At 46.4% G+C, this 27,888-nt stretch overlaps 1 protein-coding gene across 1 annotated transcript in view; it reads left to right on the top strand.

Annotated features, from left to right (window-relative positions):
- SMCHD1 (structural maintenance of chromosomes flexible hinge domain containing 1) overlaps window positions 1-27,888 on the top strand; it is a 1,054,086-nt gene that overhangs the window by 444,570 nt on the left and 581,628 nt on the right. Inside the window, exons 13-17 of the mRNA XM_082259552.1 lie at window positions 767-950; window positions 5,418-5,615; window positions 18,617-18,730; window positions 26,434-26,540; window positions 26,618-26,700. Coding sequence (XP_082115678.1) covers window positions 767-950; window positions 5,418-5,615; window positions 18,617-18,730; window positions 26,434-26,540; window positions 26,618-26,700 — 686 coding nt within the window. The remainder of the gene's footprint in view (window positions 1-766; window positions 951-5,417; window positions 5,616-18,616; window positions 18,731-26,433; window positions 26,541-26,617; window positions 26,701-27,888) is intronic.

Here is a 27,888-nt window from a genome sequence, read left to right as displayed (position 1 = left end):
TTTGTTTTGTTGACTGAAGCTAAATAATGTTTTGAAACTCAAGTGTGATCTCTATATCTGATCCAGTTGTGGTGAGATAGCTTAACTTACAGTCTTACTAGCTTGGTATACAGTGGCTTGATCTTAATAACATCTTGCAGATTGTAGAAAGCTAATCCAAAACTTGCAGTCCAGAAGTCCCGGTTCACATTTCTGCGATGCGGGAATGCTGCCAATATACAGCGTGTTCCCGCATCGCATACGCATCCCTGGCAGTTCACACTGCCATATGTGATACGCTGGGGGTGTCAATTAAAAGTTAACGACACCCCCAGATCAGATCGCATATCGCAGTGCGATCTGAAAATTCGCACAGAATCGGAATGCACTAGTGTGAACCACCATGCGATCTGATTCTGCTGCGGACCAAAGAAAGGGTCCTGTGCGTGTTGGGTGCGATTGCGGTGCGAATTCAGCCATACAAATTGTATGGCTGAATTTGCATCCCACAGAGATCGCATGTAATTTTAGGAGCAGTGCGCTCCGAATTACATGTGATCTCTGTGATCGCACTAATATGAACCGGCACTAACAGATGAAGATTAAAAAAAAAATCATAGGGCGTCTAGCTTCCGCAGAGTACAGTACATCTGGCGAATGGAAGCTAAAGCATGAAGGGTAGAACTAACCTCATAAAGCATCCCCTAGCTACAGAATGAGGTAGGGACAACCTTTTTAAAAGCAGACAAAGCATGTGTAACATAATATTTGTATGGTTTCTTAACAGTTTTGATTGGTGTGCTGTCCCTAAAAAAAGAGGAATTGTTCCATTTGAATGCTATAATCGGATATCTGGAGTGTTATTTACAAATGACAAGTTTGGAGTCAGCACAAATAAACTGACTTTCTTAGATTTAGGATTAAAACTACAGGACAAAAACACACTTTTTACAAGGATTTTAAATGGACAGGTGAGCAGCTTTTCTTTTTTTGTTGTTTTTTGTTTTTAATAACCATGGATTGTATTTCTTTGAATATTGCAGTTAGCAACAAATGGTAACAGAAGAAAATACAGTATAAATACAACCCTCATGGGATAGATCAGGTCACCACCTATTTGCAGTATCAATAACAGAGTCCAGAATGCAAAATAAAAATCAATCTGAATTGCAATAAATGTAATTAACCACTTAATTTAGAAAATTACTTAGAAGCCCCAAACAATATTTTTTTAGGCAAAGACTATGGAGAATAAAATGGCAGTCGTTACAATATTTTTTTTTCACGTTTTTTGCGCAGCGGCCTTTCAAACACAATTTTTCTTTGGAGAAAATACATTTCACTGCATTAAAAAGAAAAAAAAACTAAACCGTAAAGTTAGCCCAATTTTTGTTGTATATTGTGAAAGATGATGTCACGCCGAGTAAACAGATACTGAACATGTTACGGTTAAAAATTGTGCACACTCATGGAATGGCGACAAACTACTGTACCTAAAAATCTCCATAGGCGACACTTTTAGCGGTTACCAGTTAAGAGTTACAGCGTAGGTCTTTTTTTTATAGAATTATTGCTCTTGCTCTGGCGATTGCTGTGATACCTCATATGTGTGGTTTGATCACGTTTTCATTTGCGGGCGCGACTTACGTATGCTGTTTCTTTCGTGCGCGAGCTCACGACGACAGGGGCGCTTTAAAAATTATTATTTTTCCCCCCTTATTTATTTTATTACATTTTTTATTTTTAGAACGATTTAAAAAAAAAAAAAAGAAAAAAAAATCTGATCACTTTTATTGCTGTCACAAGGAATATAAACATCCCTTGTGACAGTAATAGGCAGTAACAGGTACTCTTAAAAGACCCCTGATCCCTCCACTGCACTTCAAAGTATTCAAAATGCCGAAATATGCATTTTTGAATACTGACAGTTTTTTAAATGTGGCGCCGTTAGCCTCCGAGTAAACTGGAAGTGGCGTCATGACACCACTTCCGGGTTAATACATCGGAGACCCGATCAAAGCAATTTTAAACTGTAACATGTTCATGACTCCAGCCAGCCGGCGGACATGCCGGCTGGTTGCTCGGGTCTCCCAGTGGGACAGGAAACTCGGGCAGAGCCGCGGAAGGTGGTAGGAGATCGTCCCCTCCCGCTCGCTGGAGTAACGGCTGAGCAGCTCCCCAGCCGCATTGGCTGTTATCTTCTGAAAGCTGACCGCCAGCTCTAAAGATCAGGACCAGGAGGAGCCGACATTCGTGGGAAGTGGTTAAAGTATAACTATAGGCAACACCTTTTTTCATTTTGGGTAGAGTAAGGGAGGGTTTATAAACCCTTTAACTAGTGTCAACATTGGAAGATTTCTGGGGACAACCCAAAAATTTGGGATTTTCTTTAACTTTCACTTTCAGTAAAAATGGTTCACGTTCAATAATAGTAAATAAGACAAAAAAAGAGGGTGAATCTCCCCAACGGGGACACAGACAGCGTGTTCTAATCCCTCTCTCCTCTATCCAAAACAAAAAAAAAAAAGTTTTGCCTTTAGATTTACTTCAAAACAATGTACTGATACTGAATAGTTTCCATAGTACTGCTTTAGAAATATTTCAGTTCACAATTTGTACACGGTTTATTTGTCATTTATAGCTGCCCAGAATGTTTTTATTTTTGTTTGCATGTTGTGTGTTATAAATGCTACAATTAAAGTGTTTATTACCCTAAAAAAGCATGTTATACAGCACAGTGGTTGTGCTTTGTCATTTGGCCCCTTGTATCACCTTCAATACCTGGCTGATCCTGCCTGTTTCTGCCCTCCGCCTGTAAACTGACCACGGTTAATCATGGCTGCTGAGCCCTGACACCGTGGTCCATTTACATGCCTCCATCATCCGCTGCTATCTGCAGCTCTCCTCTTTCTTTCTCTCCCCTCCCCTCCCTGCCTGTCAGCTCTCACCAGTGCCGCTCTACTCCCCTCCCTCCTATGTGATCTTTATACCATCCCCATTGTTTAAGAAGAATATATGTCCCAATATCTGTGCTTTATAAAAAAATAAATAAAAACGGCAATTCCTACCTGATTTCAGAGCGCCTCCCAGCGCTCATGTGACTCCTTGGCTCTTTCCTCCTCTCCTCCCCAGCTGACAACAGTGGGAGTGCTCAACCCCCCTCACCCCCACTGGAACTGTCACACGGGCAGAGGAGAAAGCCGGGAGTCACTTGAGTGCCGGGAGGCACTGTAAAATCAGGTAGAAATAGTTTTTTATTTTTTTATAAGGCAGACACTAGGACACACATTCTTATCCAACAATGGGGATGTTATAAAGATCACATAGTGGCTTAACAACCACTTTAAGTGATGAGCCTGCAGAAATGTGTGGCCTGAATATATTGAGCAAAGACCACTATGGTCTTGCTTACCTCTTTTCTTACAGAAGTGGTCATAAGACCATGCTCACTGAAGAACAGCTCTCTTCTGCTGGCCTTATGTGCGGAATATTGTCAGACAGGAAAGATGGAGCTGACCATGCTTTTGCCAGCACAGCAACTTATTAGGCTTCTAGTCATTGCTAGATGAATATTCCTAACTATTATTCTGCAGACATCTGAACTATTTTGGTAAAACAGTACATCACTGGTTAGCAGTTTTTATCAACTGTTGAAAATTGCACTTGAGTTGTAGGCACAGTTCACCTGAAGTCTGTTGATTGCTGCCAATCAACTGCCTCACCTCTCCCACTGCACATTAAGAATCCTGAGGATAGTGTGTGAGGTCTGGCAATTAATACCTGATGTCAAAATTCAGAACCTCTCACTTCTGATGCAAGGTGGAGAGTCAAAAACTACAAGAGTAAAAATGTTTTGTAGGGAAACATGCATGCTGTATAGGGCTAGTTAACACTAATGTTAGCCCTCTGGTGAATTGCTCTTCAGAAGCCATTTGACAGGCAGAGAGGTTGCATTATGTCGCCTTCTCACCACCTTTTTTCCCCCCTAAGCACCTTCCCCGAAATTGCACGTGATTGCAGGCCAGTTGCAGCACAGCCCCATTCAAGTGAACTGCCTGCTGAACACAACCGGGGAGATTATTTTTGCCTGCTATTATGTAACACATTGCGGATGCAGCAGGTGCACACCCCCAACAACTGTCTTTGCAAAAATGCAACCCAACTGAATGTTTATCTTAATTGTACAATAGAGGACACAGACAATTTATTCATACACCTGGGTTAGAACACCGTACTTTCAGGTGATGGGGCACTAGCAAACTTTTGAGGATACATACCTACCACACTGTGGAGTTGTATTTATAATCCTACCCAACTCTGTGAGTCCTCAGTTTTTTGCTAGTGTCTGTAGGCGATGGATCCCTTCTTCCCGGAGAAATCATATTTACTATTTTAGTATTTTCTTTTATTTTTTTCCTAAACATTTCTTTAACCCAGATCACGGTCTTCAGAAGCATTTACGGGATGCACGGGCAAGCAGATACACTGGCCTGACATGGCACCAGTGCTCTGCTGATCACTGGTGCAATTCTTTAGATGCTCAAAAAAAAATAAATGCACATTTGTTTTTGTTTTTTTACCTGCAAAAATATGAGCATTTATTTTTTTTTTTTACAAAAAGTGAACTTATCCTAACCAAATTAAGGTAAACTAATTGGAATTTGTGTTTAGCACACTTGCATGATTTTATGGATAATTATCAACTGTCCGCTCATGACTGTCACTGAGCTATTTCTTTAAGATAACGGTCATTAAGGAATTAAACAACAAAGTCTATTTTTAAAGGAACACTCCATCAAAAGGGAATATTTTATGTTTGGTTAAGGGCTCTTTTTCACACGGTCCGCCTCCGTATGCGGATCCGTGCTGCTCAGCGGGGATCGATCTGCCAATCCCCGCTTAGCCGGCGGATGACAGCTCCGTCTCCGCTTGCAGTGTGGAGAGGGAGGTGTCACAGCCCCCGCTGCTCTCTATGGGGGATCGGATGAGAGCGGACCACCTGTCTGCTCTCATCCGATCCGTTCCGATCCAATCCATGAACGGATGGAAAAATAGGGTTTCCATCCGTCCAGATGTCATGGACAGGATCGGATACGGATGGCAGTGGGTGTCAGCGGAGGGGTCTCCGCTGACATCCGCTGCCCCATAGAGCTGCATGGAGGATCTGATCAAATCTGCCTAAAAAACTGACAGGTGGATCTGATCGGATCGCCCGTGTAAAAGAGCCCTACCTCTTAGGGGTTGAGTCAGCCTCTGACTTCTGTGTTTGCTTGATCTCCCCATGCAGTAGGTCTCCATCAGTAGGTTTTAGGTTTATCCAGCAAGCTTTGTTTTTCCAGCTTCCACGTTTGAGTTATAATGTGATAAAGTCAACAGCATGTAAAAAATCAACATACTTAATTTTGGTTTCGTTGTTTGCTTTGTTTTTTGTTTTCCAGGAGCAGAGAGTAAAAATTGATCGAGAATTTGCAACATGGTTAAAAAATTGCCATGAAAAATATGACAAACAAATAAGGTATTTGGGCTTTAAAGGTATCATTACTCGCCAGGACATAGCTTCAAAACGCATGCAAACTCCTTGGGCAGAATATACATCCATAGAATGGGATGGAAAGACCTACAAAGCTGGACAACTGGTAAGTTACATTTTTATTGTCCAGATTGTTTTTTTTAGTCATTTTACTTTTTCTTTTCTTTTTATGCAGCTTTGACTTTCTGTAAAGCTTTCACTCTATTGTGTTCACGCACCTTAACCTGTTTAACCACTTTCAGACCGGAGGATTTGGCTGCTCAATGACCAGGCCCCTTTTTTAAACTTGGCACTGCGTGACTTTAACTGACAATTGCGCGGCCATGCAATGCTGTACCCAAACTAAATTTGCGTCCTTTTTTTCCCACAAACAGAGCTTTCTTTTCGTGGTATTTAATCACCTCTGCGCTTTTTTATTTTTTGCGATATTAATAAAAAACGAATTACATTTCAACTTTGTCTTTTAAAAAATATCCAATATACTCAGTTTTTGTCATATATTTTGGCCAAAATGTATTTAGCTACATGTCTTTGACAAAAAAAAATCTCAATAAACATATTTTTATTGGTTTGCGCAAAAGTTATAGTGTCTACAAACTATGGTGTAAATACTGGAATTTATGTAGCTTTTACATTTTTTCTTTTTTTTTTTTTAACACAAAGTTGTCACTAAAAGATACATTTCTCACACATGACATGGGTATATGTGGAATGACACCCCAGAATACATTCTGCTGCTTCTCCTGAGTACAGGGATACCACATGTGTGAGTCTTTTTGGGAGCCTACCTGCGTACGGGAAAACCAAGCACCACCTTCAGGTTTTCTAACGGCATTAATTGTTGATTTCACTCCTCTCTACCTGTCACAGTTTCAGAGGCCCTGAAATTTCAAGATAGCACAAACCCCCTGTTAGCTCAATTCTCGTCAGGAGGCAATCACGATGATATTACAGCCCTTCAGTTGCTAACCCCCCAATAGATAATGAATTTCCCCTCCATCCAGCTGGGAGTTATGACGACACACAGCACTCAAACTTTGTGCAGTCACAACTGTTTATTTCAAGTTTCGTGCTCCCATTTAAAGGATATTTCGGCAGCAGAAACTGCTTGAAACTGGTTACAAGTCATGAGTCAATTTAACAATATGACATATCTCACATAAACTGTACATGAAAGGCTTTTGTTTCCCTATGCATTTGTGTCAATATGAGGTGTTTTGTTGTAGAGTCGGTCCGTCTGTTTTCAGCTTGTCTGTTTTAATGTAAGCAATTGTCAATTGTTTACGGGTGGTGTCAGTCTCTATGCAAAATGTCTTGTAATCTAAATGCTAAATATCCAACTGCCAAGTGTTCAAATGAATGAATGGAGAAGTGTTTAACATGTCGTCTAAATGCAAAATACAGCTGTCTGATGTCCCGGGCCGTATGAATGAGTGTCAGTCTGGATCGTTAAATCTGTAATTGCAGGGGGCCACATTCTATCGTAGAATGAGCCCTAACAAATGTAATATGAAATATAATTTTTGTAAGGGACGTTGATACACTCTTTCACCTCCCCCCCCCCCCCCCCCAAATGACCCCATTTTGAAAAGTAGACACTCCAAGCTATTTGCTGAGAGGCATAGTGAGTCCATGGAATATTTTATTTCTCTTACGTCCTCCGACAGTCGCCGCCTCTCCATATTCGTCACTATGGGTTATTGACCTTTGCTCCGTAGGAGTAGCTAGGCAACAGAATATGTCAATATTAAAAGCTTTTAGCATATCCCACCCCCAGGGGATGGTCCCCTCAGTCAATACCCTCCTGCTTCCTGTATCCATACCTCAGTTTCATTGTCTAGCTATCAGGAGTAGCAGGCTGTTTCTGTGCTGGGGCTTTTGTCTCAGCCTTTATCTTCTTTTTTGATTTTATTTGAGTTTTTTTCTCTCTCTTTACTTAGCTGTTACTTTTTTCAGCATTAGTTAGTTCTTCTGATGAAGAGTATCGTGCGGGCTGGGTCTCGGGCTGGCCCCCCTGGTCGCAGGTTGTGGGCCAGTGGCTTCCCAGCCTGCCATCGAGCGTTCAGTCAGGTTTTTTCCTGGCATGTGTGAACGACCCATCCCTGTTCTCTGCAGGGATGCTGCGGTGAGGTGGCTACCTCACAGGACGCCATGCGGTTTCGCACCGCAGTTCTACTGCGTCCTGGCTGCGACTCTCCCTGTCTTTTGTGCAGCGGCTTGATCGCTTGGGCGGGCTCCCCACGCCGTTCGCAAGGTAAGTGTACTCTGTGTGGGGACCTGTCTGTTTAGTGGGTGTCAGTCTGGGACTGTGTAACCCTGCATTTCTGTACACACTATTGGGCTCCCTGTCTGGTTTGCTGCTTCTGTGGGCTGCAAGGATGGGGGCCATCCTGCACTGTGCTGTGTTGCAAGCGGTGTATTTTCTCTGTGTGACATGCTGTATGCTGTGGGGCATGATGTGAGACATGTTATGCATACATGCGGCGGCCGCTGCTGCGGTCCGCCATTTTTTTATTATTAGCATATGCTGGCCATTACTGTGTGAGGAGAGCGGCGTTTTTGGCGCCAAGCGCCGCCATTTTGGCGGCGATCGCTCAGACCACATGTCAGCGCTGCATGCTCTGCCTTTACAGTCCCCCACCGGCGGCCATGTTTGTGGAGCCTTCCATAGGCTTTATAGGAGCGGTCTGGATTACATCACTTCCTTTGCCCTGAGACCAGCGATCGATGCAGCAGCCTGAGGGATCTCTCCAGGTTTACCTTCCTTATTCCTGTATTCCTTGCCTAAGTTTGTTGTACTTCCCCCTGTGGGGGTCGGTGTGTGCTGTGTGTGTGCGGTGGGCTACGCTGCCGCGCTCTTAAAGGGACAGTACCCCTTTTTTTCCTGCAAACTTCTGGGGCATGGATTCTCAGGAAAGCAAATTTCCTCCCACTTTAGTGGGGGGCCAAGGGTCTGCTGCTTCCCCCGAGGGGGGCGATTTGGCTACCATTGTGGCTAACCTAGCTGCTCAGGTGCAGATGCTTGTGGCTGCTCAATCCACAAAACGGCCCAGAGTTTCAATTTCCTCTGATTCAGAGGGCGATGGTGATGGGGCTGCTATGGCTGGGGTTCCCTTATCGGGGTCCCGTTTGTCCCTGGACTTTGTAGGGTCGGAAGGGGAGGCAGAGGTTGAAGGGGTTGATGATTCCCCCCCTGGCTCGTCTGAAGAGCTTGCAATCATGGATGAATTGGTTGCTTCTATCAAACGCTGCATTTGCAGGATGAACCATGTCCTCCTGCCGTCCTGGCCTCTTATGGGACGCAGCGGAGACGCAAATCATCGCAGGTTTTCCCTTGCACTGAGGATTTTCAGCGCGCTGTTAGTGAACAATGGCGCAATATAAAGAAGCCTTTTGCTGTGCCCAGTAGGTTCAAGCTGCGTTATCCCTTCACACCCGCCACTGATGAGCGTTGGTGTGTGCCGCCTCCGGTGGATCACGCGGTGGCGGTTTTGAATAAATCTACTGCGGAGGATACCCCAGTGTTCCGGGATCCCACGGACAGGAGACTGGAGTCTCTTGCCCGCCATACTTACTCGGTTACCGGTTCCATGCTAAAAGCTATTTTCGCTTCCCTTATGGCAGCTCAGGCTGTCGCGGATTGGACGCAGGTGCTCAGGCGCGTCCTGGTGGCTGATTCTGCCCCGCCGACAACGTTGGCTATGGTGGATCAAATTCATCAGGGTGTCATGTATTTGTGTGATGCGGACTTAGATGTAATCCCTTTGGCTGCACGTGTGCACAGCGTGGCGGTGTTGACACGCCGCTTGATTTGGCTGAAATGTTGGTCTGTGGACCAATCTTCTCGCAAAACTTTAGCTAATCTACCCTATACGGGATCTCACCTTTTTGGCGACTCCTTGGATACGCTGATAAAGGGGATCTCTGGGGGTAAGAGCACGCTCTTGCCCCAGTCTCACAAGGCTAAGGTTGCTCAAGGTAAGAAGCATGCTTCGTTTAGACCCTTTCAGGGGTCCTTTCGTGCTTTTCGGTCGCACTATAAGGGCAAACCCTTCAAAGGTCAAGGCTCCCAAAAGAAGCCGTGGTCAGGTAAGCAGAAGTCCGGCCAGTCCGGGTCCGCTGCCCATATCAATGCGGCCTGAAGGGGCGCCCTCACCCAGTTCTGGGGTGGGGGGACGTTTGCTCGGTTTTCTTCAACCCTGGCTGGCCCGCGTTCGGGACAGGTGGGTTCAGGAGATCGATCGGTCCGGTTACAAGATCGAGTTTCTCTCTCGGCCGGCGAGCAGATTTTTTCCCTCAAATCTTCAACTGTCTCCGGAGCGTTTGCGAGATCTGCACCTGGCGGTGCGGGACCTGCGGGCTCAGGGAGTGGTGGTTCCGGTGCCTCATCGGGACAGATTTTGAGGGTTTTATTCAAATCTGTTCACTGTGCCCTGAAAGGAGGGCAAGGTACGTCCAATTCTGGACTTAAAAGCTTTGAACCGCTTTGTGCGGGTTCGCAAGTTCCGCATGGAATCCCTGCGCTCGGTGGTGGCTGCTCTAGTTCCGGGAGAATTCATGGCATCCATCGATTTGAAGGATGCGTACCTTCACATCCCCATTTTCGAGGGTCACCAGAGGTACCTTCGATTCGCCATTGTGGAGGATCATTACCAATTCGTGGCGCTGCCATTTGGTCTCGCTTCGGCTCCGCGGGTGTTCACCAAGGTGCTTGCACCGGTTCTGGCTTTATTGAGAGCCCAGGGCATCTCGGTCCTGGGGTATCTGGACGACATTCTGGTTCGGTCTGCGACCAGTCAGGGTCTGGTGAAGGACCTGTCCATCACGATGCAAACTCTACAGGAGTTTGGTTGGATGATAAACTTTCCAAAATCGACGCTGTGCCCGTCGGTTCGTCTTCCCTACCTGGGAATGATCCTGGACTTTGTTTAGGCGAAGGTCTTCCTGCCGGAAGACAAGCTCAGGACACTTCAGGAAGAAGTCAGGTCCCTCCCGGACGTTCCGTGCTCATCCCTCCGGACGGGCATGAGGTGTCTAGGTTTGATGGTCTCGGCTTTCGAGGCTATTCCCTTTGCCCAGTTTCACACGAGGAGTCTCCAGGCGGAGATCCTGTCCAGGTGGGACGGGCGACCACAATCTCTGGATCTTCAGATCTCGTTGAGTCCTCGCACCAGAAGGGATCTTCTGTGGTGGCTACAGTCCCCGGCGGTGTCGGGGGGCAAGTCTTTTCGTCCTCTTTCGTGGACGGTGATCACCACGGATGCCAGCCTGTCGGGCTGGGGTGGTGTTCTGGGCGTTCTGTCCGCCCAGGGAACTTGGTCGGAGGAGGAGTCATCCCTTCCGATCAACATTCTGGAATTGCGGGCGATAAATCTCTGCCTTCGACGTTGGACGGACAGGCTTCAGGGCCGTCCGGTTCGGGTGCAGACGGACAATGCCACAGCGGTGGCCTACATAAACCACCAAGGGGGCACCAGGAGTGCCCGAGCGGCTCGGGAGGTGGCCGACATTCTGTCTTGGGCCGAGACGCACGTCCCGGCGATCACGGCGGTTCACATTCCGGGGGTGGAGAACTGGCAGGCGGATTATCTGAGTCGCCAGACCCTGGACCAGAGGGAATGGTAGCTCTCGTGCAGACGCGTCGGATGCGTTGGTGGCCCCGTGGCATCAGTATCGACTGATGTATGCATTCCCACCGATTCAGTTACTACCCAGGTTCCTTCGCAGGTTGTCCTCGGAACCGCTCACAGTGATTCTGGTGGCGCCAGACTGGCCTCGCCGGTCTTGGTACGCAGACATCGTGAATCTGGCGGTCGACGCTCCATGGCGTCTGCCTCTTCGAGAAGATCTTCTGTCTCAAGGGCCGATATTCCATCCTGCTTTACAGTCGCTGGCTTTGACGGCCTGGCTGTTGAAACCGAGGTCCTGAGGGATAGGGGTCTCTCCCCGGAGGTCATTCATACTTTGATCAACGCTAGAAAGACTTCTTCGGGGAAGGTTTACTACCGTACTTGGAAGGCCTATTTTGCCTGGTGTGAGTCCAGGGGGTTTTCCCCTCGCTCATACTCGGTGTCTAGGGTGTTGTCTTTCCTTCAAACGGGTGTGGACCAGCGTTTGGCGTTGGCCACGATTAAGGGTCAGATTTCTGCGCTGGCCGTTCTTTTTCAACGCCCTGTGGCGTCTAATTCTTTGGTTAGCACCTTTGTTCAAGGGGTGCGACACCTGGTCCCTCCTAGGAGGGAGCCTTTGCCTCCATGGGACTTGAACCTCTTTCTGTCCGTGTTGCAACATGCTCCCTTTGAAAAGATCAGGGAGATATCGTTGCCTCTGTTGTCCAAGAAGGTCGCTTTTTTGGTGGCGATCACTTCGGCTCGCAGAGTGTCGGAGCTGGCAGCCTTGTCCTGCAGGTCTCCGTATCTGGTGATTCACTTAGATAAGGTGGTCTTGCGACCTAACCCTTCTTTTCTTCTGAAAAGGATCTCGGAATTTCATCTCAATGAGGACATTGTCTTGTCTTCACTTTGCGCGAAGCCTAAGCATCCGAAGGAGGTAGATTTACATTCCTTGGATGTTGTTCGGGCGATCAGGGTTTACCTGTCAGCGACTAAATCTTTTCGCAAGACGGATTCTCCTTTTGTCCTTCCTGAGGGGCCTCGGAAGGGCTTGGCGGCGTCGGCTTCTACCATCGCCAAATGGATCAGACAGACTATTGAGCAGGCATATGCTTTGAAGGGAAAAGTTCCCCCTATGCCTGTGAAGGCGCACTCTACCAGATCTCTGAGTACGTCTTGGGCCTGTCATCATCGGGCCTCTGTGGCCCAGGTGTGTAAGGCGGCGACTTGGTCGTCCGTTCACACCTTCTAAAAGTTCTACAAAGTGGATGTTCAGGCATCGGCAGATGCTTCCTTTGGCCGCAAGGTTCTTAGTGCGGCAGTACCTTAGGGTCCCTTATTTTTGGGCCCTTGGCTGTTTGGGATGTTTTTTATCCCGGGGTTATTTGTTCTTCCTGGGTTGTTGCTCCTGTTGAGCAAAGTTTTTTTTCATGCTGCCCAGCTGGTTTCCTTCCTTTGGTAAGGTTCCTTTCTCTGATGTGGGTCCGGTGTTGCCTTAGGCGCGGCTGCGTTTCCCACCCCTCATGTATGCACTGCTTTGGGACGTCCCCATAGTGACGAATATGGAGAGGCGGCGACTGTCAGAGGACGTAAGAGAAAACTGAATTTTTGTAAAATTTTACCTGTAAAATTCCTTTCTCTGAGTCATCCGACAGTCGCTGCCCCCGCCCCTCTTTTGGGGTTTGTTTATGTCCTTTACTGCTATTCTACTGAAACTGAGGTATGGATACAGGAAGCAGGAGGGTATTGACTGAGGGGACCACCCCCTGGGGGTGGGATATGCTAAAAGCTGTTAATATTGACATATTCTGTTGCCTAGCTACTCCTACGGAGAAAAGGTCAATAACCCATAGTGACGAATATGGAGAGGCGGCGACTGTCGGAGGACTCAGAGAAAGGAATTTTACAGGTAAGATTTTACAAAATTCCGTTATTTTTCCACAAGTACCGGGAAAATTATTATTTTTTTTTTGTTTTTTTTTTAAACAAAGTTGTCACTAAATGATATATTGCTCACACATGCCATGGGTATATGTGGTGAAATGACACCCCAAAATACATTCTGCTGCTTCTCCTGAGTATGGGGATACCCCATGTGTGAGACTTTTTGGCAGTCTAGCCGCGTAAAGGACACCGAAAACCAATCACCACCTTCAGGCTTTCCAAGGGCGTAAATTGTTGATTTCACTTCTCACTACCTATCACAGTTTCGGAGGCCATGAAATGCCAAGACAGCACAAACCCCCCCCAAATTACCCCTTTTCGGAAAGTAGACACCCAAAGCTATTTGCAGAGAGGCATGTTGAGTGTTTTGCAGATCTCACTTTTTGTCACAAGAGTTTTTGAATTTAAAAAAAGGGGGAAAAAAAGCGCATTTTCCTTTTTTTTTTTTCTTTCTTCATTTTCCAAAATAAGAGAGCTGCAAAATACTCACCATGCATCTTAACAAATACCCTGGGGTGTCTACTTTTCGAAAAATGGTCATTTGGAGGGGTTTTGTGCTATCTTGGCATTTCATGGCCTTCAAAACTGTGATTGGTAGTGAGGAGTGAAATCCACAATTTACGCCCTTAGAAAGCCTGAAGGCGGTGATTGGATTTTGGGGTCCTGTACGCGGCTAGACTGCCAAAAAGTCTCACACATGGGGTATCCCTGTACTCAGGAGAAGCAGCAGAATGTATTTTGGGGTGTAATTTCACATATACCCATGGCATGTGTGAGCAATATATCATTTAGTGACAACTTTGTGTAGAAAAAAAACAAAAAATAATTTTCCAGAAACTTGTGGCAAAATATAAAATATTCCATTACTCACCATGCCTCCCAGCAAATAGCTTGGAGTGTCTACTTTGCAAAATTGGGTCATTTGGGTGGGTTTTGTGCTATCTTGAAATTTCAGGGCCTGTGAAACTGTGACAGGTAGTGCGGAAGTAAAATGCACAATTTACGCCATTATTGGATTTTGGGGTCCCGTACACAGCTAGGCTCCCAAAAAGTCTCACACATGTGGTATCCCTGTACTCGGGAGAAGCAGCATAATGTATTTTGGGGTGTCATTTGACATATACCCATGGCATGCGTGAGCAATACATCATTTAGTGACAACTAATACTCCATGGACTCAATATGCCTCTCAGCAAATCGCTTTGGGTGTCTACTTTTCCAAAAAGGGGTCATTGGGGGGGGGGGTATATGAACTGTCCTGGCATTTTATGCTCAATCTTAGCCAAACATTACCCACTCTTCTAACCACTTGAAAACCAAGCCTTTTCTGTGACTTTTTGTTTACATGAAAAAATATTTATTTTTTATTAGAAAATTGCTTTGAACCCCCAAACATTATATATTTTTTTAAAGCAGAGGCCCTACAGAACAAAATGGTGGATGTTGCAATTTTTTTTGTCACACGGTATTTGCGCACAGATTTTCCAAACGCAATTTATGCGGAAAAATATTTTTTCGCTTACGTCCTCCGACAGTCGCCGCCCACTCATACAGTCTTCACCAATGGGATATTGACTTCATCTCCACAGGAGTAACTAGGCATAACACTTGTTAAAAAACAAAGCATTTACATAGACACACCCATGGGGGCTGTCCCACTGGTCTAATACCCCCTGCATCAGCCATCCCAACTCAGTTTTGTCTTCTGCCTAGTTAAGGAGTAAGATAGGCTTCCCTGTGCTGGGGCTTCAGTCTCAGCCCTTCTTCCTTTTTTATGATTTTATTTACTGCAAATGTGTTTTTTCTTTGCACTACTAGCTGTTTATTTTGTCAGCGTTAGTTAGTCGGATCTTCGGATGTAGACGGCGTTTGCGGAGCTAAGAGTCGGACTGGTCGTCCTGGTTTTCCAGGACAGAGGGCCTGATGGAATCCCAGCCTGCCATCTAGCGTTTAGCAGGCTGTGTGTTCGCCCTTGCCTCGCAAACGACCCATCCCTATCCTCAGGGATGCAGCGTGCAAGGTGGCTACCTCGCCTGGACGCCTCATCCACGGTTCTCCGTGCGCTGCTAGCGTCCTGCGTTTTTTGGCTGATGGCTCCCCTGCCATATGAGGGTGGGCGGTTTCCCGTCGATGAGAGGCACCCCACACCATCGAGTACTGGTAAGTACAATCTGTGTGGGGCCTCTGTCTGGGGCTGGCAGTCCTGTGTGTCTGTGTTATCCCCTCATGTCTGTGCGTTTTTGGGCTCCCTGATCCTGGTCCCTGCAGGGGTTTTTCTCACAAGCAAATGCGCTGTGTGGGTCTGTGGGGTTCCCTCTCCTGTGTCACTTTAGGGTGCTATTTGGAGGTACAGACACGTGTGAGCGACCGCTGCGGGGTTAAAAACCGCCGGTCCGCCATTTTAGGTGTGGGCAGCATGTCTGGCTTCACTATGGGCGCTTATACAGCATTGTATGTAGTGTATTTTGGCGCCTTGCAGTGCCATCTTGTGTGTGGCAAACGTTCTTTCCGAGCACATGTCGGCGACCATGATACCGAAGCCTCCCATACCCATCCCTGCCCTCAGGGATGCAGCCTGCGAGGTGGCTACCTCGCCTGGGCTCCTCATCCACGGTTCTCCGTGCACTGCTAGCGTCCTGCGTTTTTTGGCTGACGGCACCCCTGCCACCTGAGGGTGGGCGGTTTCCCCTTGATGAGAGGCACCCCACGCCATCGAGTACAGGTAACTACATTCTGTGTGGGGCTTCTGTCTGGGGCTGGCAGTCCTGTGTGTCTGTGTTATCCCCTCATGTCTGTGCGTTTTGTGGCTCCCTGATACAGGTCCCTGCGGGGGTTTTCTCACAAGCAAATGCGCTGTGTGGGTCTGTGGGGTTTCCTCTCCTGTGTCACTTTAGGGTGCTATTTGGAGGTACAGACATGTGTGGCGATCGCTGCGGGGTTAAAAACCGCCGGTCCGCCATTTTAGTTGTGGGCAGCATGTCTGGCTTCACTATGGGCGCTTATACAGCATTGCATGTAGTGTATTTTGGCGCCTTGCGGCGCCGTCTTGTGTGTGGCAAACGTTCTTTCCGAGCACATGTCGGTGGCCATGATACCAAAGCCTCCCATACGTCCTATTGGCAACCATTTTTCCTTGGCCCGAAACCTCAGTTCAGCCTCCTGTGGTGAAATCACTTCATTCTTTTACTCTGGAGAGTTCGGCTCGGCTGCGGTGGTAACACTTGTGGGGGTCTGTCTGCTGTCTTTTACTTGTGCAATCCTTCTGGCTATTAGTTATCCTGATTGAGGGTCTGTGTTTCCACAGTCATTGTAGCAGTGTGCTGCGGGGGTCCGCAGCGCGCGTAAAGGGCCAGTACCTTACAAAAAAAAAAAAAAGGGGTTCTTTTGTTTTTTGACAATGGATTCTCAGGACAGCAAATTTTCCACAGCCCTGGTGGGGGATTGAGGTTCCTCTGAATCCTCTGCTCTGTCTACTTTGCTGCAGTAGCAATTTTGGTGTCCAAAGTAGAGATTCTGATGTCTGAACGTGCTGCCAGGAAAAGGCCTTGTTTGTCCTTGTCTTCTGATTCGGAATCTGATATGGTTGCCATAGGTGCCGTGCCCCTTGAGGGGTCTCGCTCTTCTCAGTCTGAGGGGGAGGCGGAGGTTGCAGGGGTGGATGATTCCCCCCCGGGACGGCCGAGGACCGCGCAGCTATGGATGCGCTGATTCTTGCCATCAAAGAAACACTACATTTAGAGGATGAGCCCAATCCTCCGGGCACTGTGTCCTCTTTTGGCACACACAGGACCCGCAAGGCGGCGCAGGTGTTCCCTTGCCCCGCTTAGTTTCACGCTACTGTGAATGATCAATGGCAAATAGACCTCCTCCTCATTGCCCCTATTTCTGGTAAGGGATTACATGATTGAATGTCACTGTTAAGCAACATTAGGAATTCAGCTCTCCACCACAGGAGACTTGCTGGACTGTGCTGTATTTCCTTTTGCTCCAAAGTGAACTCTGAACTACTTCCCCAAATTACCAGCCCCGAGGGATGAGTTGAGTATGTGAGGTCATTCTACTGCTGTGCTTGCATGCTATTGGCTTTAACCTGCCTGTCCCTTCATCAGTTTGCTCTCATCACCAGGTGATCTCTGATGCCAACAGAATTATATCTCACACTAGGTGCTCAGCAGCGCAACGTTGACCCGTTTTCTTGCCTGAGTGGTGAATACCTGGATGACGGGATTCAGGAGACTTTGATTTGATTCCATTTGATATCAAGATTTCAGAGGTGGCTTCAGCTTTCACCCCACTTCATGGACTGCTTTTCTTCCATTAGTGATGTTCATACATATCTTTCATTATTTTTTCCATGACTGCAAGTCCTCAACCAATCTCCGTTTTTTCTCCTGTCCCTGTTGCCACTCCACAGTGAGGGAATTCTGGTCATCACCTGCAGTTTTGAAGTATTTGGCATTTGGTGGGTGTGGGTCTGGGTGTGGGGTGGATCGTGTGAGGCAATTCCCAGTGTGTATGTTTTTATGAGCTGGGACGCATCACAACTGGTACACAGTTCATGGGCCTATGAACAATTCAATTTCATGCATTTTCTCTTTATCCCCATTTTTTGATACTTCAATTTTATACACATACTTTGTATGTAATTAATTTTGAATGTCTGTTTGTCCTCCACTCAATAAAGTATGATTTTCAATAATTTTTTCAATACCTGTGTTTGAGCCATTTTTTGCAACTCCTTTTGTATTTGGTTTTTAGTCGTTGGCTTCAGTTGCCTGGCTCACCAGTTACACTACTGTAGGGTATTCCACTCACGGTGTCATATCCCCGCCTGCTTTTTAGATAAGGCGGTGATACTTCTTCCTGGGATTATCAACCTCCCCTTTTCCTTCCTTATTTTTACACTAAGGGTAAGTCCTCCCGCTTTCGTGCCTTCGGGGCGCAGGACAAGGGCAAATCATTCAAGCCCTATGGTGGTCACAAGAAGCAGTGGACGGGTAAGCCAAAGGCCAGTCAGTCTAGTTCGGCAGCCCAGTCCACCTCTTCCTAAAGGGACGCCCTCACCAGTCTTAGGGGTGGGGGGACGTCTGCGTTGCTTTCAGGAACCCTGGTTGTCAAGCATTCGGGTCCGGTGGGTGAGCTGATTCGTTCAAGAGCTGATTCGTTCGGGGTACAAGATCGAGTTTCGATCTCGCGCTGCAGACAATTTCTTCATCAGAGAAATGGATTTTATGGTAAGTTGAAAATCCCATTTTTTTTTTTTTTTTTAATTTCTTCATTTTCCAAAAAATTGTGACCACTTACAACTTTAAAAAAAACTCACCACGTCTCTTACTAAATACCTTGAACTGTTTGATTTCCAAAAAGGTCATTTCGGGGTGTTCTTTCCTGGCTATTAAGGGCCTTTATAATTTTCAGCTTTTTTTTTGTTTGTATAGCAAAAAAATACCTAGTGGTGATGCTACAAAAAGAAAGCTCTATCTGTCTCAAGAAAATTATATAAAATTACAGCTCTGAAATCTGAAAATTGGCCTTTTTTTTCCTGTTACAGGTAAAAACTCTCAAAACCCAGCCAATAGTTTATGGAAGAATTTTAAAGTTTCTCCTACATGGAAATCATGAAGGGAATGTTTATGCTACAGGAGGGGAAGTTCTTATTGCTTTGGTAAGTATTTTCTAGAATTCATATCAGGAGTGCTGAATCAAATGAATCACTTCTGTCTTGTAGTTCAATTGTACAGTGCTAAGTATAAGGAGGTAATGACATGAATAAAAAATTGCATTATTATTGAAATGTATCAAGCCCCTGCAGCTAGAATGAAGTATCTGGTGACTTTGTGACCCTTGGAACCTGTTAGAATTACCTGTTTTCCAATTATTTAAAAGAATAATTTAGTGTATTCATTTTAAGCAGTGGCAAAGTTGAAGACGCACCTCTAACTAAAAGTGGTGGCTCTTCTAGAAGATGTAGGGTGGCAGAGAATAGTTTAGCTTTTCCACTCATCTCTGATTTTTTTAAATGACATTCTTTAGGTAAACAGATTTAAATTATAATACGAGCACTCTTAAAGTGCAAAGTGAAACAATTAATACTAATGTGTACCAATTTATCAGTCTGCTTAAAAGATCTAAAGTGCAGCCCTTGTATGAAAAGAAAAAATATATTTGAAAAAAATTAACACGTGTGTCAATGTCTCATTTATGTACAATACTATACAGCTGTGCAAATACCATAAACTGTGTAAAAACGAATTATAATTTTTAGAGGTTTTTTTAAAAAGATTTTCTCTTTTGCTCATATCTGTTTTTTGCACAGCCATATAGTGGGATTTTTCTATAAATTTGTTATTTTTGCATAAGGGTTGCCTTTTTTTTTTTTTCAAGAAAATAAAACTTTTATAAAAATAAAAATTGAAAAAATTACTTTTCGTTATGGTATATAGTAGTACAATGAACACGGAATACCCTATAAAGCAGAAATGGAAATACAATTAAACCTAATCAGAACATTGTAGCAGAACCATATAGACTCCTCATCAGTAGCAAAAAGATGAGAACTTGTAAGGGTACCACAGAATGAAATCAATACAGGTAACCAAGAAACGGGTACTGTAAGGTGCACCCATAGTCCATGACCAGAAAAAACTTCCAAAAAAAGAAGTTGCTAAATAGAAACCACTGGAGCATAGGAAGGGAGAAGGTAGGAGCGGGGATAGGGGGAAGGGTTAGCAGAAACAAAGGAGAAGACGGGGGAGAAAGGAGAGAGAAAGGGGAGAAGAGAGTGCTTCACCGTACATCATCACCTGCGTAATTCTCAGAGAACAAGCTTAAACTTCAAGGAGCCTGTGCATAACTAGCTGTGGAGGAGCCAAGGCAGGGTCATCCAGCCAAGGCTGCCATAATGAGAAAAAATTCTTGTGGGCTTTCCTATGTTGATAGGTCAGTTTTTCTCTAATTAAGGAACTATTGACCTGCGCAATCCACTGCTGCACCGTTGGCACCCTGGAGGAGATCCAATATCTGGCAATAAGTTTACGTGCTATATACAACAGCCTAACGACAGCCACATGGGCGTTAGGGGTTAAGGATTCCACCTCCAGGGCCCCAAGTAGGCAGATCATAGGATCTCGCAGCAACTGAAAGTTATAAGCCCTAGATATCGTGGCAATAATCGTGGACCAGTATCTGAACAATTTGGGGCAGCGCCACATCATATGTACCAGAGTGCCCAGCTCCCTGTCACATTTCGGACAGAGGGGGGTAGGCCTGCGGCCCCAGCGGTGGAGCTTAACTGGTGTCCTATACGCTCTATGGAATAACATAAGGTGGGAAACCTTTTGCGTGGCCGAGACCAAGACCAAGGGAACGGAAGGAAGGCACAGTTCCCACGTCTCCCCATCAATGGGACCGAGGTCCTCCTCCCAAGCCGTCCTTGCCGGGAGGGTGGCCGGGTCCTGCAGGGTACCCAGGAGGGCAGCGTACACATCAGAGATCATACCCTTCTTATCGGAAGCCTGTAGCACCTCTCCCAGAAATCTGTGACGGGTGAGCTGCAGGGTCGAGAGCCTGGCCTGAGCTGAAAGAGCATGTCTGAGCTGTAAATATCTGAAAAAATGGTGTCTGGAGACGTGGAATTCCCGCTCCAGGTCCCGGAAGGACTTTAAAACTTGCGCTCTAAACAGTTGTGGCATAAAACATATCCCCACCTCCTTCCAGATCTCTGCACCCTCCAGGCGGAACAGTTCTTTATAATTCTGGTTATCCCAGATTGGGGTCTCTGGTAGGAAGCCCCCACCCCGGAACATCTCCTTTACACATTTCCACACCATACGAAGCAGGGCTATCGTCGGCAAGCCTGCCGGCAGATGCGCAAATCCCGCCTCCAAATGGGCAAGCATGGGGGAATCGGAATCCATCGGGGTCAGCAAGGCACCAATGGGGTCCAGTAGGTCCAGGTTCCCCCAGCCTCCCATATGTTGAACCTGGGAAGCCAGGAAATACACCCGGGGGTTCGGGATCGCCAACCCGCCTCCATCCTTCCCCATCTGGAGGGTGGTAAGTTTTTAATTCTAGCTACCTTTTTACACCATATTAGCTCCCTTAACTGAGATTCAATTCTATGGAACCATCTCTTAGGTATCCACATAGGGGTATTGTGAAAAACATATAGCAATTGGGGGGCCCACACCATCTTAATAAGGTTGATACGGCCAGCGACAGAGAGCGGCAATTTGCACCAACTCGTGCACTTAGAGCGAAATTTCTGCAGCAGAGGCACCAAGTTCAATTCCAAGTAACTGGCAGGGTCAGGGGACACCTGTATCCCCAGGTATTTAAACCTATCCACCACCCGCACCAAGGACGCGCACCCAGGAAGAGGGGCGGAGAGAGGGTCCAGAGGCATCAGCACTGATTTGTCCCAGTTTATAGAAAAACCCGAAAGGGAGCCAAAGTAGTCTATAAGAGACATGACTGTACTTAGGGAGTCCTGGGTATTTCCCAGATAGAGCAAGGTATCATCTGCATATAGAGAGATAACGTCCTCCCGAGTACCCCGTCTGAACCCCACTATCCCAGAGGAGGCCCGGATCTGCGCCGCCAAAGGCTCCAGAGCCATAGCGAACAGCAAAGGAGATAGCGGGCAGCCCTGACGGGTACCCCTGTGGAGACGGAAGGGTCCAGACAATTCCCCATTAAAACGCAACCTATCCGTGGGACCAGAATAAAGTAATTGTACCCACTTAAGGAACGTCACCCCGACACCAAAGCAACGAAGCACCGCCCACAGGTAGTTCCATTCAACGCTATCAAACGCCTTAGCGGCGTCTAAGGAAAAGATCGCTCTATTACCAGGATTATCAACCGGTACCTGTAGATTGAGAAAAAGACGTCTGAGATTAAGTGCCGTTGAACGATCAGGGATAAAACCGGATTGGTCCCGATGAATAAGTTTGTGAATGACCTGGGAGAGTCGGGGCGCCAAAATATTCGCCAGGATCTTGACGTCTGCCGTGAGAAGGGATATGGGTCTATAGGAATCAGGTAAAGTAGGGTCTTTATCAGGTTTCAGGATAAGTACAACAACAGCCTCATTCATAGAGGCAGGTAATGACCCCTCCCGCAACGCTGAGTTATAGACTTGGAGCAATCTAGGAACTAATTGTTCCGCGTATCTGCTGTAGACCTCCGAGGGGATGCCATCAGCCCCCGGAGACCTACCATTCTTTGCGGAATTCAGAGCAATGTGCACCTCGTCCTCCGTCAGGGGGGCATCAAGCATAGCCGCGTCCGAGGCCGAGACAGTAGGGAGGTCGCAGCCCTCCAGGAAACCAGCAATCTCCTGGGGGGTCTCCCAGACCTTAGAGGAGTAGAGATCCGTAAAAAATTCCCGTAGCACTCTCCCTATGTCAGACGCCGTATGCCAACGTATACCCTGAGGGTCAGTGATTATTGGGATGAAAGTCGTCGGCTGTTGGGCCCGCACCATCATAGCTAACATATGGCCAGTGGTCTCACCCTCCTCAAAGTACCTGTGCTGCAGAAAGAAACGCTTATTCTCCGCTCGCTGGAGCGACACTGTACCAGCCAGGGCCTGTGCCGCCACCGGGTGTCTTCAGTAGGGTCTGCAGCATAGGCAGCCTCCGATCTTGTCACCTCAGCCAGGACCGTAGACTCCCAGGCTTTCGTTTTAGTTTTCACCCAATTGATAATATCAATAAACTGCCCTCTCATGAATGCTTTGGCCGCATTCAACACCACTCCAACCCCAGCAGTATTGAGATTTCGTGCAAAAAAGGAGGACAATTGGGACGGCAAAGGATCCGGGCTAGGAAAGAGCATCAGCCAGAACGCATTGAGTTTCCACAAAGGTCTGCCCCTCTGAACCGGGAGGGCCAGACACCAATCGCGGCTCGTAGCCCGTGGACACCACCAAGGGCAAAAGACGGTAATTTCCTAGCTCCATGTCAATCCGGGAGAGACCAGATTTGGCGGCCGAGAAGCAGGAAAATTGTCGCACCCCCGGGTGACTCATTCGTCAGACGTCCGTCAGTCCGAGTTCCCCTGCCAGACGAGCGAATGGTGTGGAGCCCCTGGCAGGCTCCAATAATAAGTATACAAACACCCCTAGAATAGCTAGAGTAAACCGAATGGTATTGATGACTGAATATACTGGGTGCCATGGTAGGCTGGGCAGGCCCGGGCATATGTGTCTCCTGTAGGCATACAACGTCGGCCTGCAGCCTCTTAATGTTCCTAAGAACTGCAGTTTTCTTAACGGGGTTGTTGAGACCCCTGACATTCCAGAAAAGTACACAGATGGTATCAGCCATTGGGAGGGCAGGGTTGTAGTTCCTCAGGAGAAGTGGAATGGGAGACCCAGTGGGAAATCCGAGCGTGGACACATTCCATAGGCAGAGTCAGCAGTAAGACCCAGGATAGCAACACAGGCCAGATGTGGCAGGGAACAGTTCCAGTCCACAGAGAAACAAACACGTTGAACAGCATTGCAGGTGACCACAGAGTGGTAGCTAATTGAGTTCCATAGGCAAAGGAAGACAGTCCGGTGAAGACAATCCAAAGCAAAAGTGGGGTAAGGGCACAGGGAGGGATCATGTTTGTCACAGGCAGGGGGAGGGGAGAGGCACCAGGGTGCGTCCAACTAGGACAAGGAGGGGGAATCCAGGGAGGGATTACTGTTGGCAAAGTAATCTCCTCGTGAACAACGAACAGTTCAAAACGCATTGCTTTAAGCGTAACAGGGCAGCATCCGCCTACCAAGGAGACAAACTGGTGCATTCAGGCTAATCTTCAAGTGTCGCGAGCAGGCTCAGTTAGAGAGCAATTAACAGTGCAAAGTTCAAAGCAGAATTACTCACGGGGCTCCGTGCCTAGGAGATGGGGCTGCCCTCAGCGCCCTACTGTTAGCGTCCAGCCATTGTGCTGCTGCAGTGGGTTTGTCAAAAAACAGGACCTCATCACCAGCAACAACTCTAAGTTTGGAAGGATATACAGTGCCTTGCGAAAGTATTCGGCCCCCTTGAACTTTGCGACCATTTGCCACATTTCAGGCTTCAAACATAAAGATATAAAACTGTAATTTTTTGTGAAGAATCAACAAGTGGGACACAATCATGAAGTGGAACGAAATTTATTGGATATTTCAAACTTTTTTAACAAATAAAAAACTGAACAATCGGGCGTGCAAAATTATTCAGCCCCTTTACTTTCAGGGCAGCAAACGCTCTCCAGAAGTTCTGTGAGGATCTCTGAATGATCCAATGTTGACCTAAATGACTAATGATGATAAATAGAATCCACCTGTGTGTAATCAAGTCTCCGTATAAATGCACCTGCACTGTGATAGTCTCAGAGGTCCTTTTAAAGCGCAGAGAGCATCATGAAGAACAAGGAACACACCAGGCAGGTCCGAGATACTGTTGTGGAGAAGTTTAAACCCGGATTTGGATACAAAAAGATTTCCCAAGCTTTAAACATCCCAAGGAGCACTGTGCAAGCGATAATATTTAAATGGAAGGAGTATCAGACCACTGCAAATTTTTATTTGTTAAAAAAGTTTGAAATATCCAATAAATTTAGTTTCACTTCATGATTGTGTCCCACTTGTTGTTGATTCTTCAAAAAAAAAAAAAATTAAGTTTTATATCTTTTATGTTTGAAGCCTGAAATGTGGCAAAAGGTCAAAAAGTTCAAGGGGGCCGAATACTTTCGCAAGGCACTGTAACATAGCATATTGGAGGTTGAGGTCTCTGAGCTTTCTCTTGACATCCCCAAATTTGGCCCTCTGTTTCTGCACCTCCGCCGAGTAATCTGGGAACAGAGAGATCCTTGCAATATCAATGACCAGCTTCCCCTGCATACCTCTAGCCTTGGTGAGGATGATGTCTCTATCTTTGTAGTTGAGAAGCTTGAAGATAAAGGTGCGAGGGGGGGGCTCCCGGAGGGAGAGGGCGCATGGGCTCTCTATGAGCTCGCTCCACTGAAAACATGGGGGTGAAGGATTCCTGGCCAAACGTTGTGGTGAGCCAGTTTTCAATAAAAGCAACAGGATTCTTTCCCTCTGCTCTTTCTGGGATGCCAATCGCCCTAATGTTGCTCCTTCTCATCCTGTTTTCCAGATCATCCAGCCTGGCAGCTTTTGTGCAGAAAGCAGGGCAGTATGTTTAACCTCCCGCTGTAAGGGGACCATGTCATCCTCGGGAGCTTACCCGTCCCTCCACTGCAGATTTCCTTTCCCTCAACTTTTGCATATCATGGCGAATAAAAAAAATCTCTGCTTTGACCCCTTTCAACTCAGCAGTCAGGGCTGTAATGGAGGTATTGCAGGTATTCACCGCTGTCATCACATCTCTAAGGGTGGGCTCTGAATCAGGAGAGGGGGAGGACCGCAGCCGGGCCTGGTCCGTGCAGGCCGGATCCCAATCCGGGAGCTGTCCTGAGAGATCCCCCAGAGGTACTGTGTCATCTGCATCTGTGGGAGTGCTCGGAGAGGCGCCTGAGGGGGCAGGAGGGTCCCGAGGGGTCTGTCTGGCAAAGGGTTTTTGCGCTGCCTCCATGTACCTCTCCTTCTGGGAGGCACGCTGCTCAAGAGCGCCATCTTGGGCCTGTGCCGCCACGGCGGTCTTTCCTTCCTTCGGTCGCCTGGACATAACAGAGGGCAACAGGATGACTCACCGAAGCGTCCACGGAGGTCAGGTAAGTCACGGAGCCCACTGGAGATAGAAAAAGTGTTAGACTAGGTGAAAGCAGGATGAAAGTCAGGAGTCTCGGCGGAGCTAGCGGTGCGTGCGACTGATCACATCCGCGGTTCGGCCATGCCCCCAAGGGTTGCCTTTTTAAGTAGATTGATGAATTAATATACATTAGTATAAGCAGTTTCACTTTGCACTTTAGGTGTGCTGGTATTATTAATGAACCACAGTATTTCAGAAAGTGCCACTAAGGGCACTAGTATAATTACAGTCCCCTAAGCAATGTATACAGCATTTATTTCTCACCTAGCACAGGTGATATTTTCCACTTTTAATCACGAAAAATGTTGCATACCTTGTTTTTTTTTTTTTTTTTTTTTTAATTCTGCTGTACACAAACAACTCAGATTATTCTACCTGTGGTGTATGTCTGATGATTGATATATTTTTCCTCATACTTCTTATACTACCATTTTTAATTTGAATGTTACCTTTGTTACTCTGTTATAACTTATTTTTTTTTCTACGTTGTTACGTTTAATTTTATTCAGATTGAATGTGATAAATAATACTGACTCTCAGACAATTAGAGCGGGGCAGTTTATAGGTAAATATGTTTCAATTTTGCATCTTTTTATGATGGCCCTCTTACTCTTAGGAACCAAAAGAGGTGCATGATGAAACAAAAAGTGTGCCCATTTCTAAACTCGATCGCAGTGCAAATCTGGCTGTTATCAAGAAGTATATAGACGATGAAATGGCACGGTATGAGTACAGTTTTTATTATTTCTTATGGATGATAAAGGTTGTGGATTGTTTTTCACTGTCTTCCTTTTTAATAGATTTCCTGACACTCTGGTAGTGACATGGCCTGAAGGAGATGCAGTGAAGGAGAACGAGGAAAGGTTTGCTGGAGCACCTATAGGTAAATAAGATTAAAAATAATTTAATGTTAAAAATTCTTTCAGATAATTTCCTATAACCAAGCAGTGTCTGTTATTCAGCAATCCTTTTTTCAGCAACTGGGATGAGTAAGATATGCAGTCGTTTTATTACTAGATGCTTAAGCGTTATAACATTTATTTTATATTGTAAGCTAAATTTAAGTTGTAATAAACCCTAAACCAAATATGTAATATATTGCAGCCTACCAATCCTTACATGTGGTGGCTACATTCATTTTCTTTTTTCCCTCTATTTTTGCCTGGTGATCTGGCCAGTAACACATCTCCTGTATCTCCAATGTAGATAAAGGAGCGCAGAGGAACCTTGGACAGCAGAATTGTTAATCTAGGGGGAGGGGAGTGTTAAATGCACCAGCAGATTTCGATACAATAACAAATTAAAGCCAAACTCCAACTAACACTTTATAAGCAGTTGAAGCAGCAGTTTTGTTTCTTTTGGGATGAAGGTTTTACATACAGCCCCAATTCCAAAATATCTGGGGTGCTGTATAAAATTTACATAACAAAATGCAATGATTTGAAAATTTCATAAACCCATATTTCTCTTACGTCCTCCGACAGTCGCCGCCCCTTCATATTCATCACCAATGGGTTATGTCCTCTTATCCGTAGGAGTAGCTAGGCAATAGAATATGTTAGTACAAAAGACTTTTAACATATCCCCACCCCCAGGGGGTGGTCCCCTCAGTACATAACCCTCCACTTCCTGTAACCAAACCAGTTTCATTTGTCTAGCTGTCAGGAGTGGCTGGATGTTTCTGTGCTGGGACACCTTGTCTCAGCTCTCTTTCCTTTCTTTGGATTTTATTTGAGTTTTTTCTCTCTTTCTTGTTAGCTGTTATTTTATCAGCGTTAGTTAGTTCTTCGGAAGAAGAGGATCATGCGGGCTGCGTCTCGGGCTGACCCCCCTGGTCGCAGGTTGTGGGTCGGTGGTTTCTCAGCCCGCCATCGAGCGTTCAGTCAGGTATCGCTCCTGAGTTTTCTGAACGACCCATCCCTGTGTCGTGCAGGGATGCCAGGTGAGGTGGCTACCTCACCGGACGCTGTGCGGTTTCTCAACCCACCTTCTGATGCGTCCTAGATGCGACTCTCCCTGCCTTATGTTCAGCGGTTTGTTCGCCTGTGCGGGTTCCCCACGCCATGTTAGA

This window comes from Pelophylax lessonae (genome assembly GCF_965119305.1).
Source record: "Pelophylax lessonae genome assembly, chromosome: 5".
Lineage (NCBI taxonomy): Eukaryota > Metazoa > Chordata > Amphibia > Anura > Ranidae > Pelophylax > Pelophylax lessonae.
The sequence above is the reverse complement of the archived record's forward strand: the minus strand, read 5'-3'. Positions and strand labels throughout refer to the sequence as shown.